We start from the raw sequence: 17216 nt of genomic DNA on the forward strand, positions 1-17216 counted from the left end.
TATAAGTGTGAGTTTGGTGGGTATAGATTACATTCTGAAACACTACCACATTTATTTGGCTTGTTCTCCCACAATAACATGTTGGCAAGATGTTGGTTAATTTATTTTTTATAATGCAGTAACATCTGTATTACCATAATGTGCCATTCAACACTTGTGATGTGATTATTTATTTTGTCAAAGGTATAAGTTTCCTCTGTTTATTTTGACTGTTTATATTTTGGGCATTTTTATTTTATATTTTATAAGCTTTTGTATGCACTTATATTTTTGCACATTGCTTGTTAATTATCATGTATATTTTTTGCATTTTTTGTATTAGCATTATAGTATTATTGTATAATTTTGAATACTTGTTTTTTTTATATATATATATTTATATTTATATTTATATTTTATATTTATAATATGCGTACTGTTAAGCACCATGGCAAAGTCCTCATTATGTGAAAGAGAGCACAAAAAAAGAGATTTCAGGAAAAACTAAAAATCGTTTCAACCAGCTGTTGAAAACAAATCGATCACATTCAGAACATTTTTATTTTCAAATCCAATTCCCCTTTCAGACGAAGCTAGTTCCTGGCTTTGCGTGCGTCAGCCTTACGTGCATGTCGTCATCACGTCAAGCCACTAACGGTCGCCCTCAGCTGGGTGAGTGTTTTGAAAGGAGATGGCTGGTTAGCTGGTGAGCGACTGGACTTACACTACAGCGGAAAAAGTAGTCAACTGGGTAGCTATTTATTTTAATATTTTTCCATATCTGCTTAGAATATGACAGCCGTTATGTCAGTACTATTGGGACAACTTCACTAGCCGCACAGGTGTCTCAGAATATTATGTTAATTGTGTTGTACCGCACAGCTAGCAACGCCAGCTAATGTTAGCTGGCTACGTATGCAAGCTAGCTAACCTAATCGTGTGCTGACTCAGTCTGACAGCAACGTTGACGAGAGCGTGTAAGAGTTTGTTCTGAGGTTTGTAAAATTCATCCAGACATTTAACGTCAACGACAACCGCGGTCACCCGGCTTCGTTATATTCAAGTCGACAGCACACGTGAACTCACTGACAAACTGTTGTGTTAGTTGACGGCAGCTAGCCCGTGCTTTGCTAGGGGGCTGATCGGGGAGTCGAACTGACTTGTTGATTTCGCCATTAGCCAGATTATGAACGGTGAAAGATCCAGACTGGACTCCCCTCTGTACGGGTGATGGCAGAACATCTGCAGTCATATGACAGTAACTCCAGTGACACCGAAAACTGGGAACGAAAAGCAACCAGCCGACCTCGCAAACTCTGCAGGCATTCGAGGTGAGCCAGCTGACAATCTGTCAGACCTTCTGTGAAAAGTTCTTAGCATCAGTTTAGTGTCACTCACTGTTAGAGGGACATGATTGATGCTGGATTATCGAGTAGCCACACATTTCTTGCTTTAAATTTTGAAATTATAATATTGCATGAGTAAAAAATAGCACTTACTTCTCAAAGTTATAGTTCTAATATTTCAGATAAACATACAGTATCTGTGGATAATTTTGTATCTGTATATTTTACATGACTCTTGTCTTGTATTAATTGATAGTTGGAACCTTAGTATAAAGTCAAAAATGTTTGTGGATTTAATCTTACAGCAAGAGAGAAGAGTAGGGCAATATATAAAACTATATACAGAAAGATAATATAAACTTGTCAATGGTCAAAGATTTTGCCAAACAGTTTCTACCAAGGTAACTATCCCTTTTAATACCACTGGTTGTTTAAGACCATTGTAGGTAATAGACAGATACAGATCAATTATGGCAATATTTAATATTTGTAAATTTGATGAAGTTCCTTGAAAGGTCAGGTATTTCATTCAATGCATAAGCCTAAAACAGATATTTTATTCACATTTCCCACTGGGGCACAGTTAATTGATTAGTTGTCAACTATTAAATTAATTGCCAACTATTTTGAGGTTTCAGTAATTTTTTGAGAAAAAGTCTAAATTGTCTGATTCCAGCTTTTTAAATGTGAAAATTTTATAGTTCTTTACTTCTCTATGACAGTAAGCTGAATATCTTTGGGATGTGGACAAAACAAAACATTTGAGGTCGTCACCTTGGGCTTTTGCAAACAGCGATCGACATTTATCACCAATTTCTGACATTTTATATAACCAAACAACTAATCGATAAAATAATCAACAGGTTAATCAACAATTACAATAATCATTAGTTGCAGCACTATTTCCCACCCCTGCCCCCTATGTTGACAGTATCATGATTTTGGCAATTCTGTGGTAGGCCGTATATCGCAAGACGACTATTTACAGAATGTCATAATACCTGTGTATCTAATGAGGGAACTATTTTCCAAAAATGGTGCTGTGGGTTTTGAAAAGCCCCAAGTGATTATTATGTATTCACTGAAGTCCTGAGGGGTTTTACATCTGACACAACTTTATACACAACAGAGATGAAAGAATGTGCAGAATACATCTATGTCTTAGCCTCATTGATACACACACGCACACATATACATGTTCCACTTTGCGTGGTTATCCTAAACACCAAGGTTACTTCTGGTTATGGAAGGTATGTCTCTCCACTCCTGTTAACTAATAAGGTAACCCTAATCTAATGTTGAATGGTATCCATTCCTCCATCCTCGCCTGTGAGGTTGTTTTCCTGTAGCTTTTCGGTTTTTGCTAATTTTTCCACTGAAGGAACAATAGAGAGGCGGATAGAATAGAGTAGGCAGAAAGAGTTGTGACTTGTGTGTTGGGTCTCAGATTAAGGGGGGTGTTCCTGTGGTCTGTGGGTGGGTTTGTACTGACTACACATTATTACCCTGCAGCTGTGGCACACCCGTCTCTCTCTCTCTGTCCCTCTCTCTCTCTCTCTCTCTCTCTCTCTCCCTCCCCCCTCCCTCCCAGCTGCACAAATCTGTCCAACACAGCGCTGTCAATGTCGGAGACAGAGCAAGCATGTACGGAGCCTAGCTAATAAGGAGAGCTAAGTTAATGTTAGAAAACACTTGGGTTTTCGACGCTAGCATGCTGTATAGCTGGTAGTCAATATCGACTGCACCCACCCCACCCCACCGGCCGCTGCCACAGTTACACTGTCCTTCTGTGGGAAACGCTGAGCAGATTTGACCTGTCAGAAAGTATTGTTAGATGAACAGTTACGTAGTTAACTATCCTTTTTCTTCTGGTACATTTACAATGTTTTCGCACTTGACTCTATGTGTACTCCCTTCTATAATTGTGCTTAAAAGTAGTGGTCGACCGAAATGGGTTTTTTAATTACCAATGCTGATATTTAGAGAGTGGGATGGCCGATATGTAATGCCGATATCAAAAACAAAGAAAAGTCATATATAATTTCATTGTTTTTTCCAATAATCAGTCAAATCGGTCTATCACTACTTAAAAGGTTTGATTAGACCACACAAGAAGTGTGTTTAATCTCAGTCATCTCTGATTTTGGTTTGGTGTCAGACTAATCATCAAAAGTGATGGCAACACAACTTGGCTCCATTCAAAGTGTGTGTGTGATAATGTTATGTTATTATAAGCATACAGAATGTGGTCCGTCTGGTTGTTACATACATTTTGAATGCCTCATATGTAAGCCTGTTGGAGTTAGTGTATAGTATATTAATTATAACGTAATTCCCCTAACTGTTTAACATGTGAAATCTGTCCCATGTTGTGGTATGTAACATGTGTTTTTCATACTTGACTGATTTTATTAATTGCACAGTGGTGTTAACGGTGCAGAGAAGTAGTGTGCACAACATCTGTAAAGCTCCTTGGTCAAAAATTATCCTCTGGCCTTGAGAAAAGAGAGCGCAATGATAAGTATGCTTTTGTCTTGAAAAGCAGCAGTCAGGCCCAAGCGTCTCGAGGGGAGGCAGAACAGAGGAAGATGAGCCTGCATGGTGCCAGTGGAGGCTGTGACCGCTCACGTGACCGCCGACGCTCCAGCGATCGTTCCAGGGACTCCTCACATGAGAGAGAAGGCCAGCTCACCCCCTGCATCCGCAACGTCACATCACCCACCCGCCAACACAACAGTGGTGAGTGTGCATTGTGGACTTATATGAATGTCATGTCAGAGGTCCGCAGCTACTGCTGAGAACAGCTGCATTTATCAACTTACAGCTCAGATACGGTTTTATATATGCTGTTTTTGACTGAAAATGGATCAAATAGCACTAATTAACCAAGACAGCCTGTGGCTTTTCTGGATACAAGACACGTGTCCTGAGTAGGGCCCTTTCCAATGTGCTTGTTTTAGATCAGATATTTCTAGCAATGGACCATTACTCAAATTAGGGGTGCAAGGAAGCCACAATAAACATCACAATCTAATTGTCGATTTCTGTGATGACAAGCAGCCCAGTGTCCCGGTTAAACCACTGAAAATGCCACAGCCTACATGGGTTTCAAAGCAACGGCTTTTAAATTTGTCACTCTAACCTAACCAACTTCAGAGTTAAACATAGCATTCATATTTTTTTTCACAACAGCTCTGCGTCACTATTTACAGAATAATTACTTTAAAAAGTAACAGTGGCAGTAATGCATGCTGAACTGTGGGGGGTAATCTGTATGGATCATGGATCAAGTACGATCCATTACACCACTCCAAGTCAAATGGATGCTAAAGATGGTACCAAATCTGGTTGCTCAAGAATGTTTCTAATAAATACAAACACCTTCAAATCAAGCTTCAAAATGACAGAAAATGGATGCCAGTAATTAAGTCTCTACTTGTTTCTCATGTGATGTTGTTCTGCCTGTCTGTGTGTAGACCGTGAACGTGATGGTGGACCATCATCAAGGCCCAGTAGTCCACGGCCACAGAGAGTCTCTCCCAGCGGCTCCAGCAGTAGCGGGGTGGTGAGCAGTCGCAACAGCAGCCTGTCCAGTACTGAAGGCACCTTCAAGAGCTTGGGAGTTGGAGAAATGATTTTCGTTTACGAAAATTCCAAGGAGGGAGGAGCGAGCGCCACCGTCGGAAACCGAAACATTAGGACCTCAGAAAGAGTCACTCTGATTGTTGATAACACACGCTTTGTAGTAGATCCTTCCATTTTCACTGCACAACCCAATACCATGTTGGGCAGGTACAGTATACTTTCACCCTCGTTATTATTTGTCCTTACTCATTATAGTCAGAATACCTGAAAGTATTTATCTAATCATTGATGTATAAATTAAATGTTTATGCAGATAATTGTAGATGTAAAATTGTCTGTGATTCAGAGAATAAACCAAAGCTTCTTTGTTTCAGAATGTTTGGATCTGGAAGAGAACATAATTTCACACGGCCCAACGAGAAGGGGGAGTACGAGGTGGCTGAAGGCATTAGCTCAACAGTTTTTCGTGCAATTCTGGTAAGTCTCTCTCTAACATTTTCTCCATTTCTATCAATGATGTTAGAATGAAAACATCACACTATAACACAATCCAAATCAACAGCACCACAAAATACTACCCTAAAGCTAAAGCAACACCCCTCTAAGTTAGTGCCGACAAAACATCAACATTATTTTATAGATTTACAGCAGGGCTGTTACCTGTACTACATTTAGCTTGGTGCATTCAAGAAACTGGCAACTGATTGTATATAGCAGAACTATTTTTAGACTAAATGCAGGAGAATTTTATTTACTTTTTAATTTACACAGTGATGCTAATTACTGAAAAGGCTGCTGTTGATGACCCAACATATAGCATGATTATATGATCTACATGCGCGCAGTTAACTATTACATCTAACTTCCTGGCTAACTGCTGAGTTCTGCAACTGTAAAGTCAAACCTCTGGAACTCTAAATCTTCTGTTAGATGGCAAAATGCTATACCAAATTAAGATAATATTACAGAGTTGCCTATGCTTGTTTTTATACTATATATAAACACTTTGAGTCATTAAGTGTATATTTTATGTTATGAGTTAATGGATTAACACAGTGTTTAAAATGACTACCTTCTATGTGATTTCTTTCTAATTGACAGGAATACTACAAATCTGGGATAATCCGGTGTCCTGATGGAATCTCCATCCCTGAGTTACGGGAGGCATGTGACTATCTATGCATCTCCTTCGACTACAGCACCATCAAATGCAGAGACCTTAGTGAGTATTTCCTCTGGAGCATTGAAGCTTTTAGTGTAGCGGTGGCAGTCAGTGTGAACAAGAAGCTGCCTTGTTTGTTTCTCCCTCTACAGCCGTACACAGCGCATAACCACAAATCAATTTATTGTGGGTAGAAGTTTTTTATTTATGGCCTCAAAGGCATTGCACAAGTTCAACTTACAGATCATTATGAAATGGTTCACACTTCTAACTGTTAATCTCCTTTGTTATCAGGTGCCCTGATGCATGAGCTGTCCAATGACGGAGCTCGGCGGCAGTTTGAGTTTTACCTGGAGGAAATGGTTCTGCCATTGATGGTGGCCAGTGCCCAGAGTGGAGAGAGGGAATGTCACATTGTAGTACTTACTGATGATGATGTGGTTGACTGGGATGAAGAATATCCACCACAAATGGGAGAAGAGTATTCACAGAGTAAGTACACACTAATACAGAAAACAGACACACATATCTGCACATATACTAAAGACAGATATGGGATGAAGAAGGGTTGTTTTGGTTCTTCTCTTTACAGTCATCTACAGCACAAAACTGTACAGATTCTTCAAGTATATTGAGAACCGAGATGTTGCCAAATCAGTTTTAAAGGAGAGAGGATTAAAGAAAATAAGACTGGGCATTGAAGGTAAGTTGAACTCTCTAAAGAAAAATAGTGATGACTTTAATCTCTCGTCAGTGGAGCGAGCTTTTAGTGAAATCTTTATTACAGTTTGAGGGGCTGACAGAAAACTTGCCAGAGGTTTTATTTCATTAGCAGCATTATATGACCAGAGAACTACACGGCAAGGCTTTCATGAGACAACAATCATCCAGAAAAACCCAGGCATAGGAACAAAGGGAAAACACAAATATATGACAGATCTGTCCGTTAGTTGCAGATTGGGCAGGAAAACTGTTAATATGCTTCAAAAAGATATCCGTTAGTTTGTGTCTGAAACAATTAAAAGGCATGTGATACAGAAGGAGTCAAACATTGAAAAGAATAGTATAGTGGGTGAACCGGGGACAAAGAAAGTACCAAGTATAAAAGGCAGGGACAAAGAAGTAGTAGACAACTGACATCAAGTGAAGGTGATTACTTTAATATTACTGTCTGCTGAGATGCAATATTGTTTGAAATCCTTTGTTTCATGGCATTAATGGTTTTAGCATGCTTCTTTAAGGTGATAGTTATTTTGGATAGAAGATGATGAAAAATCAGTCTAGAAAAAACTATATTAAATATATATAAAATTTTGCGATACAAAATAAAGTTGAGACAATTTAGTTTCTTGTATTGCAATATTGAAGGCACGTAGTTTTCGAGGACATTGAAAGCAGTTACCACTTCACTAGTCTGGCTGTGTGTGTGTGTGTGTGTGTGTGTGTGTGTGTGTGTGTGTGTGTGTGTGTGTGTGTGTGTGTGTGTGTTATATGAATGGATTTTTTTAATGTCTAGAAAAAGGCTTTTAACCTTTTGCTCATTGGAAGTTTCTGCTGCTGCTTAACTTAACTAAAATTGATCGTAAAACTTACCGGTTAACAGAAACAAGGTGAAAATGTCCAAAGTGATGAACTGGTTAAAAAGTCACTACATTTTCTGTAGTTTGGATTTGAATGTTTTTGGTGACTACTGGATACCAAGGGCCATAATTACAGAAAGTAGGTAGATCCTATCCTAATTGCTTGGTAACCATGGTGATAAAGCTTAGGAACTGCTTTAGGAAAAAGGCCACTACAGATTAACAGTTCCTAAGTCAACGTTCCTTTCCTAACTTTAGTTAGGATTTGCTTCTGTAATACTAATAATCTTAGACACCTCCTATCTTAATTTAAGACTTAAGATAGGACCTTTCTGTAATACGGCTCCATAACCCTATCTTGACCATTCTGGGTGTTCTACCAACTTGGAAGCAGATCTAAAATAAATCTAGCCATTGAACCCCAACCCATGTCATAGTGGAAATATATAGCAGAACTACTTCTAAGCACTGAAATGTCATTAGTGTACTGAGCACTTCACCTACTCGTTAATGAGCTCCCATGATCCTGTTGAGTTTGTATTCTCGGAGAACAAGACGTGTTGACACAAACTGAGCTAATAATTTGTCCACACTGTTCCTTTGGCAGGCTACCCCACATATAAAGAGAAGGTCAAAAAAAGACCAGGAGGTCGTCCAGAGGTCATTTACAACTACGTCCAGAGACCCTTCATCCGCATGTCCTGGGAAAAGGAAGAGGGTAAAAGTCGCCATGTAGACTTCCAGTGTGTAAAGTCCAAGTCCATCACCAACCTGGCGGCAGCAGCAGCAGACATCCCCCAGGACCAGCTGGTGGTGATGCACCCTGGCCCCCAGGTGGATGAACTGGACATCCTGCCTAATCACCCACCTAGTGGGAATCACTACAGTAACAACTACAGCAACGAGCCTGACCCTGATGCACCTTCACCTGCTGTCTGAGGGCACGCTGGTCCTCTTTCAATGCCTCTGCCCCTCTCCTACTCCTCTAGTCCTACTCCCAGCATGCTGCAGCATGGAGCGCCAGGGGCACCATAACCATATTGCCTTGACACCTCCTTTGCAGCCTTAGAGCCTCAAGATCCTGGTTGACTGTAGAAAAAGAAACACAAGGGGCATAAGTCTGGTGAAAGGAAGAGTTCACTATTATTTTCATTTTGTTTTTTACTTGACCAAAGGAATTTATTTTTCTGTTAGGGGGAAAAATTGTTAAACAGTTATTATTAACATTATTATTTACAATGTTATTGTACCTTCATTTGATGGGTTTGGCTAAGCACTGTTGTGGTGTCACTGTTTTCTCACAGGTTTCGTTTAACTGATAAGATTGATTTTGATTCTCTCGGGTGGCCTAACTACTAAATGTCATTTAGGGGGGAAGAATACAAGACTTGCTATTGAAAAAATACAACTTTCTAATCATGGAGAAAATCGGTTATCACCACATAGTGTCATGATCTCCAGTTGAATGCTCAGATATCTTGTAAGAAAAAAAATTGTTGTTATTGGGTATGTAGTCATTGGCTGGATTTGATATGTGATGTTATGCTCCTCCTGCAGCCAAGATATTAAGCAGAGCACAGGCTGTTGTGGTCAGAATCTTTTGTGCAAAGCTTGAAATTGTTGTTAAAAAATAAAAACAAAATCATCAAATAAAGACATCAAAATAACATTTTTGTTTATTTGATCTTTGATTATAAAACCTGATGTGATGAATAAGAAAGGAAGTAAGTGAACAGTGATGTACACTCGAGAGGCACAGCTTAACCAGAATGCGCTGCGTTCCATTATTTCCTTTGCACAATGAATAAAAGATCAAGTGAGGTGCAGATACTTGTGCTGCCGGTATGCATTTGCCACCAAGGGAATATTAATTTCCAGAGAGTCCAGCAACAATCCGACCAAAGAGAGCAAAAATAGCTTTTATCAATGGATCTGGCCTAGACTACACCTAGACACAGTGAAAACCTAGCAATTAAAACATAATACAACTTTATGTTTAATGACAGATTAAATGATTTTTCCAGTTAATGCAGAAGCTAAAACCAAATGGTAAAAAGAAATTTAGTAATGCAAGAATAAATTAGAGAGCTTTATGTCCTTACCTAATCATTTAAACAAATCAAGACCAGCAAGAGCTAAATGACTGCACTGGAAAACTTAGAGAAACCTCACATGCAGAAATATCTTTTTCTACTCTTTTTGAGTCTTTTTCTGACCCCAGGGTTACTTATCCTTTTCCTTCTATACTTCTTCCTTATGGCAGAGAAACATTTCTTTGTTCAATATATCACAATGTCTCTGCACTCTATAATATGGCTGGTACCGCAACACCTTCTTTTGATTTTGAAGATTGATAATTAACTCTCTCAGTCCGAAACATAGCCCCAAGTCAAGGCTGAAGAGAGTAGCAGAGCGGCCACGGAAGGAAGTCAGTGGTCAGACCTGCTTTTCCAATGAAAACACCCTACTTCCACTATTGAGCCATGTCCTTCGCTCTTGGGCTTCCTCTTCCTCGTCTGCAGGTGTGTCCGCAGGTATCCTATACATGAACTGTCATCACACCAGTTTCAAGTCTTGACCTCCTTGAGCTTATCCCGAAGACTAAAGCCCAGAGTACTCAGCATAAACCTCTTGTGCAGTCTCCAGTCCTTCAAAAACATCTTCTTCAGCCTCACTTGATGTTGCCACCTCCAGAGGCACAGACACCACAGTTGAAGCAGCCTCCTCGAACACCTTCTGGGCCTCTGGGTATACAGTACGCATGTCCATCCTTTCACCAGTTAAAGGTAAACAAACATGGAATTATTTATAAAATCAACCAATTTATAATATTTTATATCTCACTTTTAAATTTTTTGTTTGTTCTTTGCAAGGTGTTCCATTTAAATATTTCCACTACCACCTGACCCTGAATTGTCACTCTGCAAGTTGCCACTTATTTGAAATATGGTTACATAATATCTTAGAGTAGCTGTCAACATCTGTCAGGCAATGTACACACAATGTACAATGTCCTACACATTCAGTGTAATGGGACACCCCCTCCAATTTCTGTCATCTGATGTGAGATTTTAAAGAGTCTTAAACATTTTAAAGTTTTAAAAACACCTATCAGTACGGCACCTGCTTTGTTATCATTTTAAATGATCAATATTAGTCAGGAGATGGTTATACCTCTGCATCTCCAACAGTTCCTTTGCAATCATTCGCCCAATCTTCCTGGCGCCCGCCCTCGTGCTACCACGAATTCCAGGCCCTGTTTGGAGAACCGGCCTCCCTTCACCTGAAACAAGACAAAGCTCTGAGATGTGTTATGTGCTGCTTTGCTTTGGCGATTGATATTAAACATACATATAGGACAGGGCTGTCTCATTGTCACCTGACATCAGTACAGTGGCCATTGTGTTTTTGGGGGCAGCAGGCTGATGATGGGTTCTCTCAGGTCTTGTACCTGAAGGACTTTTTTTGTCAAAGAAAAAAGACAGAAAATAAAAGAGGAAATAGGACTGTGTATCATATCATATCTCTAAATATTAACTGAACTGCTTAACCTACAGTAGTCATACAGTATATTTGCAAAACAGCAGCCACTGAAGGAAATCTTTATTTATGTGAAGCCAATGCTAGCTGCTAGTAGATCTAGGGATGGCAATGATGGTTGTAATCACTATGGTTCAGAGTGAAATATCTTGACAACTATTAGATGGATTGGATTAACAAGATTAGATTGAAGTTTTGTGCAGACATACATGGTCCCCAGATGGTGAGTCTTACAGACTTTGGTGATCCCCTGACTTTTTCTATAGTGCCACCATGATGTTTACATTTGTGGTGGAGTGAAACATTTCAAAAGTTATTAGATGTACTGCAATGACATTTACAAGGGATATTCGAGGTCCCCAGAAGATACATCTTACTGACTTTGGGGATCCTCCTGCTTTTCCTTTAGTGTCACTGCCATGTCAAACCTTTGCTGTGCTATACCTCAACATCTATGTGATGGGTTGCCACAAAATTTGGTACAGACATTCATGGTTCCCACAAGATGTCTTTTAATGACATTTGTGAAGTACTTTTCCTCTAGTGCCACCAGAAGGTTAAAACTTTTACCATATCCTTTTTTATTGAAACATTTTGACAGCTAATTGATGCTTTGCGTGAACTTTGGTGCACACAGTTGTGGTCCCCAGAGGATGACTTGAGCGCCAACAACTGGTCAAAATTAAATGTTTTTCCAATACTTTGGTTTAAGACCAAATGCCTGCAAAACTAACAACATGTTATCAGTCTCAGCTCTACTTCCGTGCAAATTAGCCAGTGTTTGCATGCTAACACAATGAACCACCATGCTAACACAATGAACCACCTGCTACACCTGCTTAACATCAGCATTGTCATTGTGAGCATGGCAGCACGTTGATGTGAGCATTTAGATCAAATACAGCCTCAAGCTGCTACAATGGGTGTAGATTACTAGTCTTGTTAAAGTACAAGATCTGCATCTATAAAATATAATAAACACATATCCCAACAAATAAAATAATAAAACTATATTATAAGTCTGGGTAGCAATTGAGTACTTTACAATAAAAAAGCCACTACATAAACATAACACTAGAAACAGCAAATAAAGACTTGTCATACAATAGGTTGATACAACATGATATTATATTTTAAATTGGAAAAGGACAGTTTTACTTACATGACTACAGTATTGGTAGCGACAATGTACTCCACCTCTTTGGTCCAAGGGTTCATAAAACTTAACCAGTGGCTTGTTAGTGTGATGAATGAGCCATCTTTTATTTTTAACTTGTAGCAGTTTGTATTGATCTTCTCTCTCATCTGCAGCACTTACAGCAGACAGCGACAGAGGGGGGACAAGGACAGGCAATGGATGAACTGTCCACAGGTAAGATGAATTGCAACACTATTTTCAGCAGATCAAACCACCACAATAGTGTAATCACTGTAGGTGGAGAAAAGGCCTCATATACTGTAGATATGTGCGATAACAGTTAATCAAGTGTTGTCCTTTTTGTAGGATGCATACCTTGCCTGTGAGATTCTGCTAAATGAGCAATATCATCTTCATGAATGTATTCGTAAAATGAAGTTCCCAGCAGCTCATGAGGTAAATAAGACAAAATGGCAGTGGCCCTTGAATAGAAAATAAGCATATTCACTCACAATTTTATTATCTTTTAATATATTTTAGCAATATTGGGTAATTTATTGATCATGAAATGAAACTAAGCATTACTAATTGAAACATGATTTATGGGATGTGTGTGTACATGATGCGCACACAAACATTACATTCAACATTATTCAGATGTATTGGCATGAAATCAGACAAAGTGGTAAATGTTCTCACCTTTGATCTACAAAGAGAAACTTCCCGTCGATAGCATGACGTGAAACAAACTCCATGGGCTTGACCTTGACATGATTCTGCACTGGGTGAGAAACAGTGTGGGGATGCAACCGACCAACAGCCACCAGGCAGCTTAAATTACATAATACATCATTATCCGGCTCATTATTTTCATCCAGATCCACCTCAGTGGGGGACCAACCTTTTAAGTAACCAGTGCTGTGAATGGTGCAGAAGCCATTACGATCTGCTGTGAACAAAGGGAAGGTGCTCATACGTTTTCAAAAATGATAAGTAATACTAATGTGTGAGCATCAGACTTTGATTACTCAGCAGAACACAAGATGTAAGACATTGCAGCCAATAAGTGAGGGATGCTACCGTTATTTTTTGAGCAGCTTGATGGAAAATCTTCATTTTCTATATTTCCATTGCACTTCATCCTGCAGAAAAATGAGCGTCTCACCCCAGAACAAAGTCTTAAAGAACTTGGGTTGATATCTGTCTTCAGGAAAGGACCACCTGAAAAACAAACATTTAAAAAAAGGTAATTCTGGATATGGCAGTTTAATTTTATTGTACTATACGACAGCACACACCAGTACCTACCTGTGCCAAAGTATAGGTACATGGTAAAAAGACAAGATGTTTGAAGATAGAATGGTTACAATATTGTGTTTAAGAGAAATATAAAAAATAATTACACTCTGCATACCAATTAAAATAATAACAGTATTATAAGCACAGGGTTATAACAAAACTGGAAGTGTGTAATACAAATAGTGTAACATTCCTGATATTTCCTGGAAGTTATAAAGTTTTTTCTAACTTATAAGTTATAGACTTTGGCTGACGTTAAGAGTGCAGTACGAGGTGCTCTTGCTTTTATTGTGGATTACTTTTTGCATGGATGATTTTCTCTTGTGGTATGGTAACCACTGAGGACAGCTGCTCCTTTACTTTGGCAATGTCTTTAGGGTGCAGATACTCAAACAGGCTCTGACCAATCAGGTCATTCTGGAGACAAACAGATGAAATACAGGAGAAAGGGTGACGGCGCAAGATGCAACATTATCATCTGACCATATGACACAATTCACTTTCCACAAAATACCGTTCGGTTTCAAAATAGACACTAGTGAAGTCAAAAGTAAGATTCAGAACTGTTTTCATAAATCATTTAACGTCACAAAAATATTGAACAGCACCTACCTGGCTATAATTTAGGATCTTGTATACTGAATCAGAAACAAACAATATTTTCCCTCGATCACAGTCAATAGCAAACAGAAAGCCATCAGCTGCCTGAGGACAATAGAGGAGGTAAAACAGTCATTCACAGGTTATAACATCTAAATCACCAAATCTGAAAATCATGCAGTCAGAGCTGACCCAAGGCTCTTAGTTGCACAAAAGAAGATTGCATTCATGATGTAACACAAATGTATCCACTCCCTACCCCAGGCCACCTGCCTCCCCCTCACTTTAACTGACTAATTAACCTTTTTTTTGTGGGAGATTGAACGTGGTGATCCTCATCCTGTCTGCCCTACAAACCACTCCACCTGACATGTTGGTCATGATCTGATGAATCTCTAAGCTCTAAATGTAACCATCCAATTACTCTGACCATGAAAAATACATTACAAATAATCACTTAATTATGTGGCTTTCATCAGCGGATGTGGCCCTACCTGACCGGACAGAACATTTGAGCTGTGGGTGAGCACTGCTATTCATTAACTGTGAGCTTTGAATAGAGAACAGCCCTGCTCAGACAATAAAGCATCTGTGAGGCTGTCACATGCCCGCTCTAAATGTCTGTACATGGCAGTTATTTGTGGGCAAGGCGATATTGAGATAAAATATAGGCGCACATTACAACAGAAACAGGAATGTAAACATAAATTAATTTACAAAACAGCCTCTGCCAACACTTCAATAATCAGGTGTTATTTATAAAGCTAGGCAAATAAGGGAGACAGTTTTTTGTCCAACAATCTCAACTCAAATAAAACCAATTCAAATTATGAGCGGGGTTGTAAGGTTGTTAGTTTTCATTCAAACTTTTACAATTTGCTCTTATAGAAGAGGGTGTTTGCTTCCACGGAGCTGTTTCTAAAGCCTGATTCAATACAACTGGATTTGCACAAAATGATAAATATTTTTTTCTTTTAGATTAAGAACAAAATCTGCATACCCTTCGTAGTAAGAGTTGCAGCTCCTCATCTGATAAGAACGAAGGTTTGTGATTAACTTCTGTGTAACAGTTCCCACCAGAACCTGCTTTTCAGAGGCAGAATGTTAATGAGGACTTTTAATATGTATTACCTTCAATCTTTAACTTTTAAAAGTGTCAGTCTCTCACCTCGTAATGTCTTCATGTGTTGGACTGCCATACGCAGGACTGAGAGTTTGTCCAGTTTGCGTGATTTAGTGTTGCATGTAGGCACTAGTGATGCCAGCTCGTCTATGAAGCGGTTCATCTTATCCCTCCGTCTCTTCTCTGTCTGACTGTGAGTCCTCCTGGAACACAAAACAGTAAAGTCCTCCTGGAACACAAAACAGTAAAGAGAGCATTTTCTTTTGCGGTTCCATACTTTCCTGGTTCATGAGAAATCAAAAGCCGCTGTGGTCACCTGGCATTCTTATTGCAGCCTTGCTGGTCACCACAGTCCCTGTAAAAATAAGATGGATTGATAAAGAGTGTTAGGTGTTGAAATAATGTTGATGTTAAAAGACATGTTTTAGACGATCACCTCAGCAGTAAAGCACTATTTTAGTCACTTTTTCATTAGATGCTGGTCTTCCATGCACCTGTTTAACAGATGCAGCAGAAATTAATTTAGGTAATAAAATGCTTTTATTGTCTTTGTTTAAAAGTACATTGTTTTAAAGAATACACAGCACAATTAAACTGTCAAACCCTAAGAAAAATCCAGACACGGAAATACAGTGGACAGATACAGCAGCATAATGCAGGGCTGACAGACAGACAGACAAACACGATCACACCCGGAGGCAATTTAGATTCATTAATTCAACTGATCTGAAAGTCTCTTGACTGTAGAACCAAGCTGAGATTTAAACTCAGGACCAAATGCTGAATTTATGTATGTATTTGTCATACCACCAATCACTTGCAATTATCTGAAGAAAATACTCCTCTAATTCTGTTAAATTGCTGTGACGTCCAGAATGTTAAGAAGATATGAGGTGGATATTTTATCCCATACAATGGAAACAATTACTCAACAAGAAAATGTTGAAAACAGCAAGGAGACAAAAGCAACACATTTTACCAGCCTGGAGGTGTAATGCACAGTAGTAGTAGGAGTTTTTCCACAGACTGACTCACGGGTATACAGTGGAGCTTCCTTTCCTTTTGCGAGAGAAGTTCCTGCTGGTTGTGCCAGTGAAGCTGTTGATCAGGTTGTTTGATCGTGAGGACATGAAGCTGCTCATTGTAGATGAAGAGTCCATACTTTACCCTGTCAGTTCCATGTGGAGACGACTTTATAGAAGTACTGGAGGTGTTGCATTAAACACAGGTCATTGTTAAACTTATCAATGAGAAAACAACTGACTACAAAAATGTAATTTAGATATCAAACTTTAAGCAGCATATTTAACATCAGCTTTAACAGCTGGTACTTACAGCATGAGACCCAGAAGATTTCATAGAGGCAGAGGCTCACCACACATCTTAGCCACCTGTTTAATAGTCCGTACACACACTAAGCGAAGAATCAGATGTGACATATATAACTGGAAACTTAATATGACCAAGATATGTTAAACCCTTTAAACTGAGCTGTCAATTTCACTCTCACTGTGTGATTAAAATACCCTCTCAAAAACATGATGTAAGTGGATGTGCATGTGTTTCTTAACTGAAGATCAAAATCAGCCTTACATAAGACATGATACATTTGAAAATGACATCAGATAATAACCAGATGGCAGGAGTAATCACACACCTGTTTTCACATTATCAAAGTCAGTAATGTGAGCTTTTTGTTGGCTCTGGGGATTAAGGCATTATTTTGCCCTTCCAGTTTCCAACGCAACATCCTCGTTTTACTAAACATGATAATCCCTGAAGCTGATTGACCAATTTGACATGACATGCGCAACATAAAGAAATGCACTGCAAATACAGAACAAACCAGAGTTTCAACACAACA

General features: G+C 39.0%; 2 protein-coding genes across 5 annotated transcripts; one reads left to right on the forward strand and one right to left on the reverse strand.

The window, feature by feature from the left end:
• Window positions 1–605: 605 nt before the first annotated feature.
• Window positions 606–9321, forward strand: btbd10b (BTB (POZ) domain containing 10b). Of its 4 annotated transcripts, none has more exons than XM_038701372.1 (9): window positions 606–730; window positions 1159–1310; window positions 3868–4064; window positions 4802–5117; window positions 5285–5387; window positions 6012–6132; window positions 6367–6564; window positions 6665–6775; window positions 8260–9321. In XM_038701372.1, the coding sequence occupies exons 2-9, from the start codon at window positions 1210–1212 to the stop codon at window positions 8589–8591; spliced, it is 1479 nt and encodes a 492-aa protein (XP_038557300.1). In that variant the 5' UTR covers window positions 606–730; window positions 1159–1209; the 3' UTR covers window positions 8592–9321. The 4 variants fall into 4 exon arrangements, with proteins under 4 accessions (XP_038557300.1, XP_038557301.1, XP_038557303.1 ...); XM_038701373.1 differs by having other exon boundaries at window positions 3871–4064; XM_038701375.1 differs by lacking the exon at window positions 1159–1310 and having other exon boundaries at window positions 618–730; window positions 3871–4064.
• A 932-nt stretch (window positions 9322–10253) lies between these two features.
• LOC119890629 (aryl hydrocarbon receptor nuclear translocator-like protein 1) lies at window positions 10254–16512 on the reverse strand. The gene is made up of 13 exons (XM_038701978.1): window positions 16386–16512; window positions 15669–15726; window positions 15398–15555; window positions 15230–15312; window positions 14242–14334; window positions 13929–14046; window positions 13411–13551; window positions 13030–13279; window positions 12706–12812; window positions 12355–12505; window positions 11027–11111; window positions 10827–10936; window positions 10254–10422 (listed from the first exon to the last, which is right to left on the reverse strand). Exons 1-13 carry the CDS (start codon window positions 16510–16512, stop codon window positions 10254–10256), a joined length of 1650 nt encoding a protein of 549 aa, XP_038557906.1.
• Between the last annotated feature and the right edge of the window lie 704 nt (window positions 16513–17216).

Source organism: Micropterus salmoides, unplaced genomic scaffold (genome assembly GCF_014851395.1).
Source record: "Micropterus salmoides isolate LMB-PRFRI ecotype aquatic unplaced genomic scaffold, ASM1485139v1 Ms_hic_scaffold_6, whole genome shotgun sequence".
Lineage (NCBI taxonomy): Eukaryota > Metazoa > Chordata > Actinopteri > Centrarchiformes > Centrarchidae > Micropterus > Micropterus salmoides.

What these genes read in the sequence shown, in the direction of transcription:
- LOC119890629 (XM_038701978.1), bottom strand. Translation starts at nt 16,512, where the DNA reads ATGGACTCTTCATCTACAATGAGCAGCTTCATGTCCTCACGATCAAAC. An exon ending in AAGCTCCACTGTATACCCGT is followed by an intron (nt 15,727 to 16,385) that starts GAGTCAGTCTGT and finishes CACTCTTTATCA; the next exon opens with ATCCATCTTATTTTTACAGG. An exon ending in TTTCTCTTTGTAGATCAAAG is followed by an intron (nt 12,813 to 13,029) that starts GTGAGAACATTT and finishes TTTCTATTCAAG; the next exon opens with GGCCACTGCCATTTTGTCTT.
- btbd10b (XM_038701372.1), top strand. Translation starts at nt 1,210, where the DNA reads ATGGCAGAACATCTGCAGTCATATGACAGTAACTCCAGTGACACCGAA. An exon ending in CACCCGCCAACACAACAGTG is followed by an intron (nt 4,065 to 4,801) that starts GTGAGTGTGCAT and finishes GTCTGTGTGTAG; the next exon opens with ACCGTGAACGTGATGGTGGA. An exon ending in CATCAAATGCAGAGACCTTA is followed by an intron (nt 6,133 to 6,366) that starts GTGAGTATTTCC and finishes CTTTGTTATCAG; the next exon opens with GTGCCCTGATGCATGAGCTG.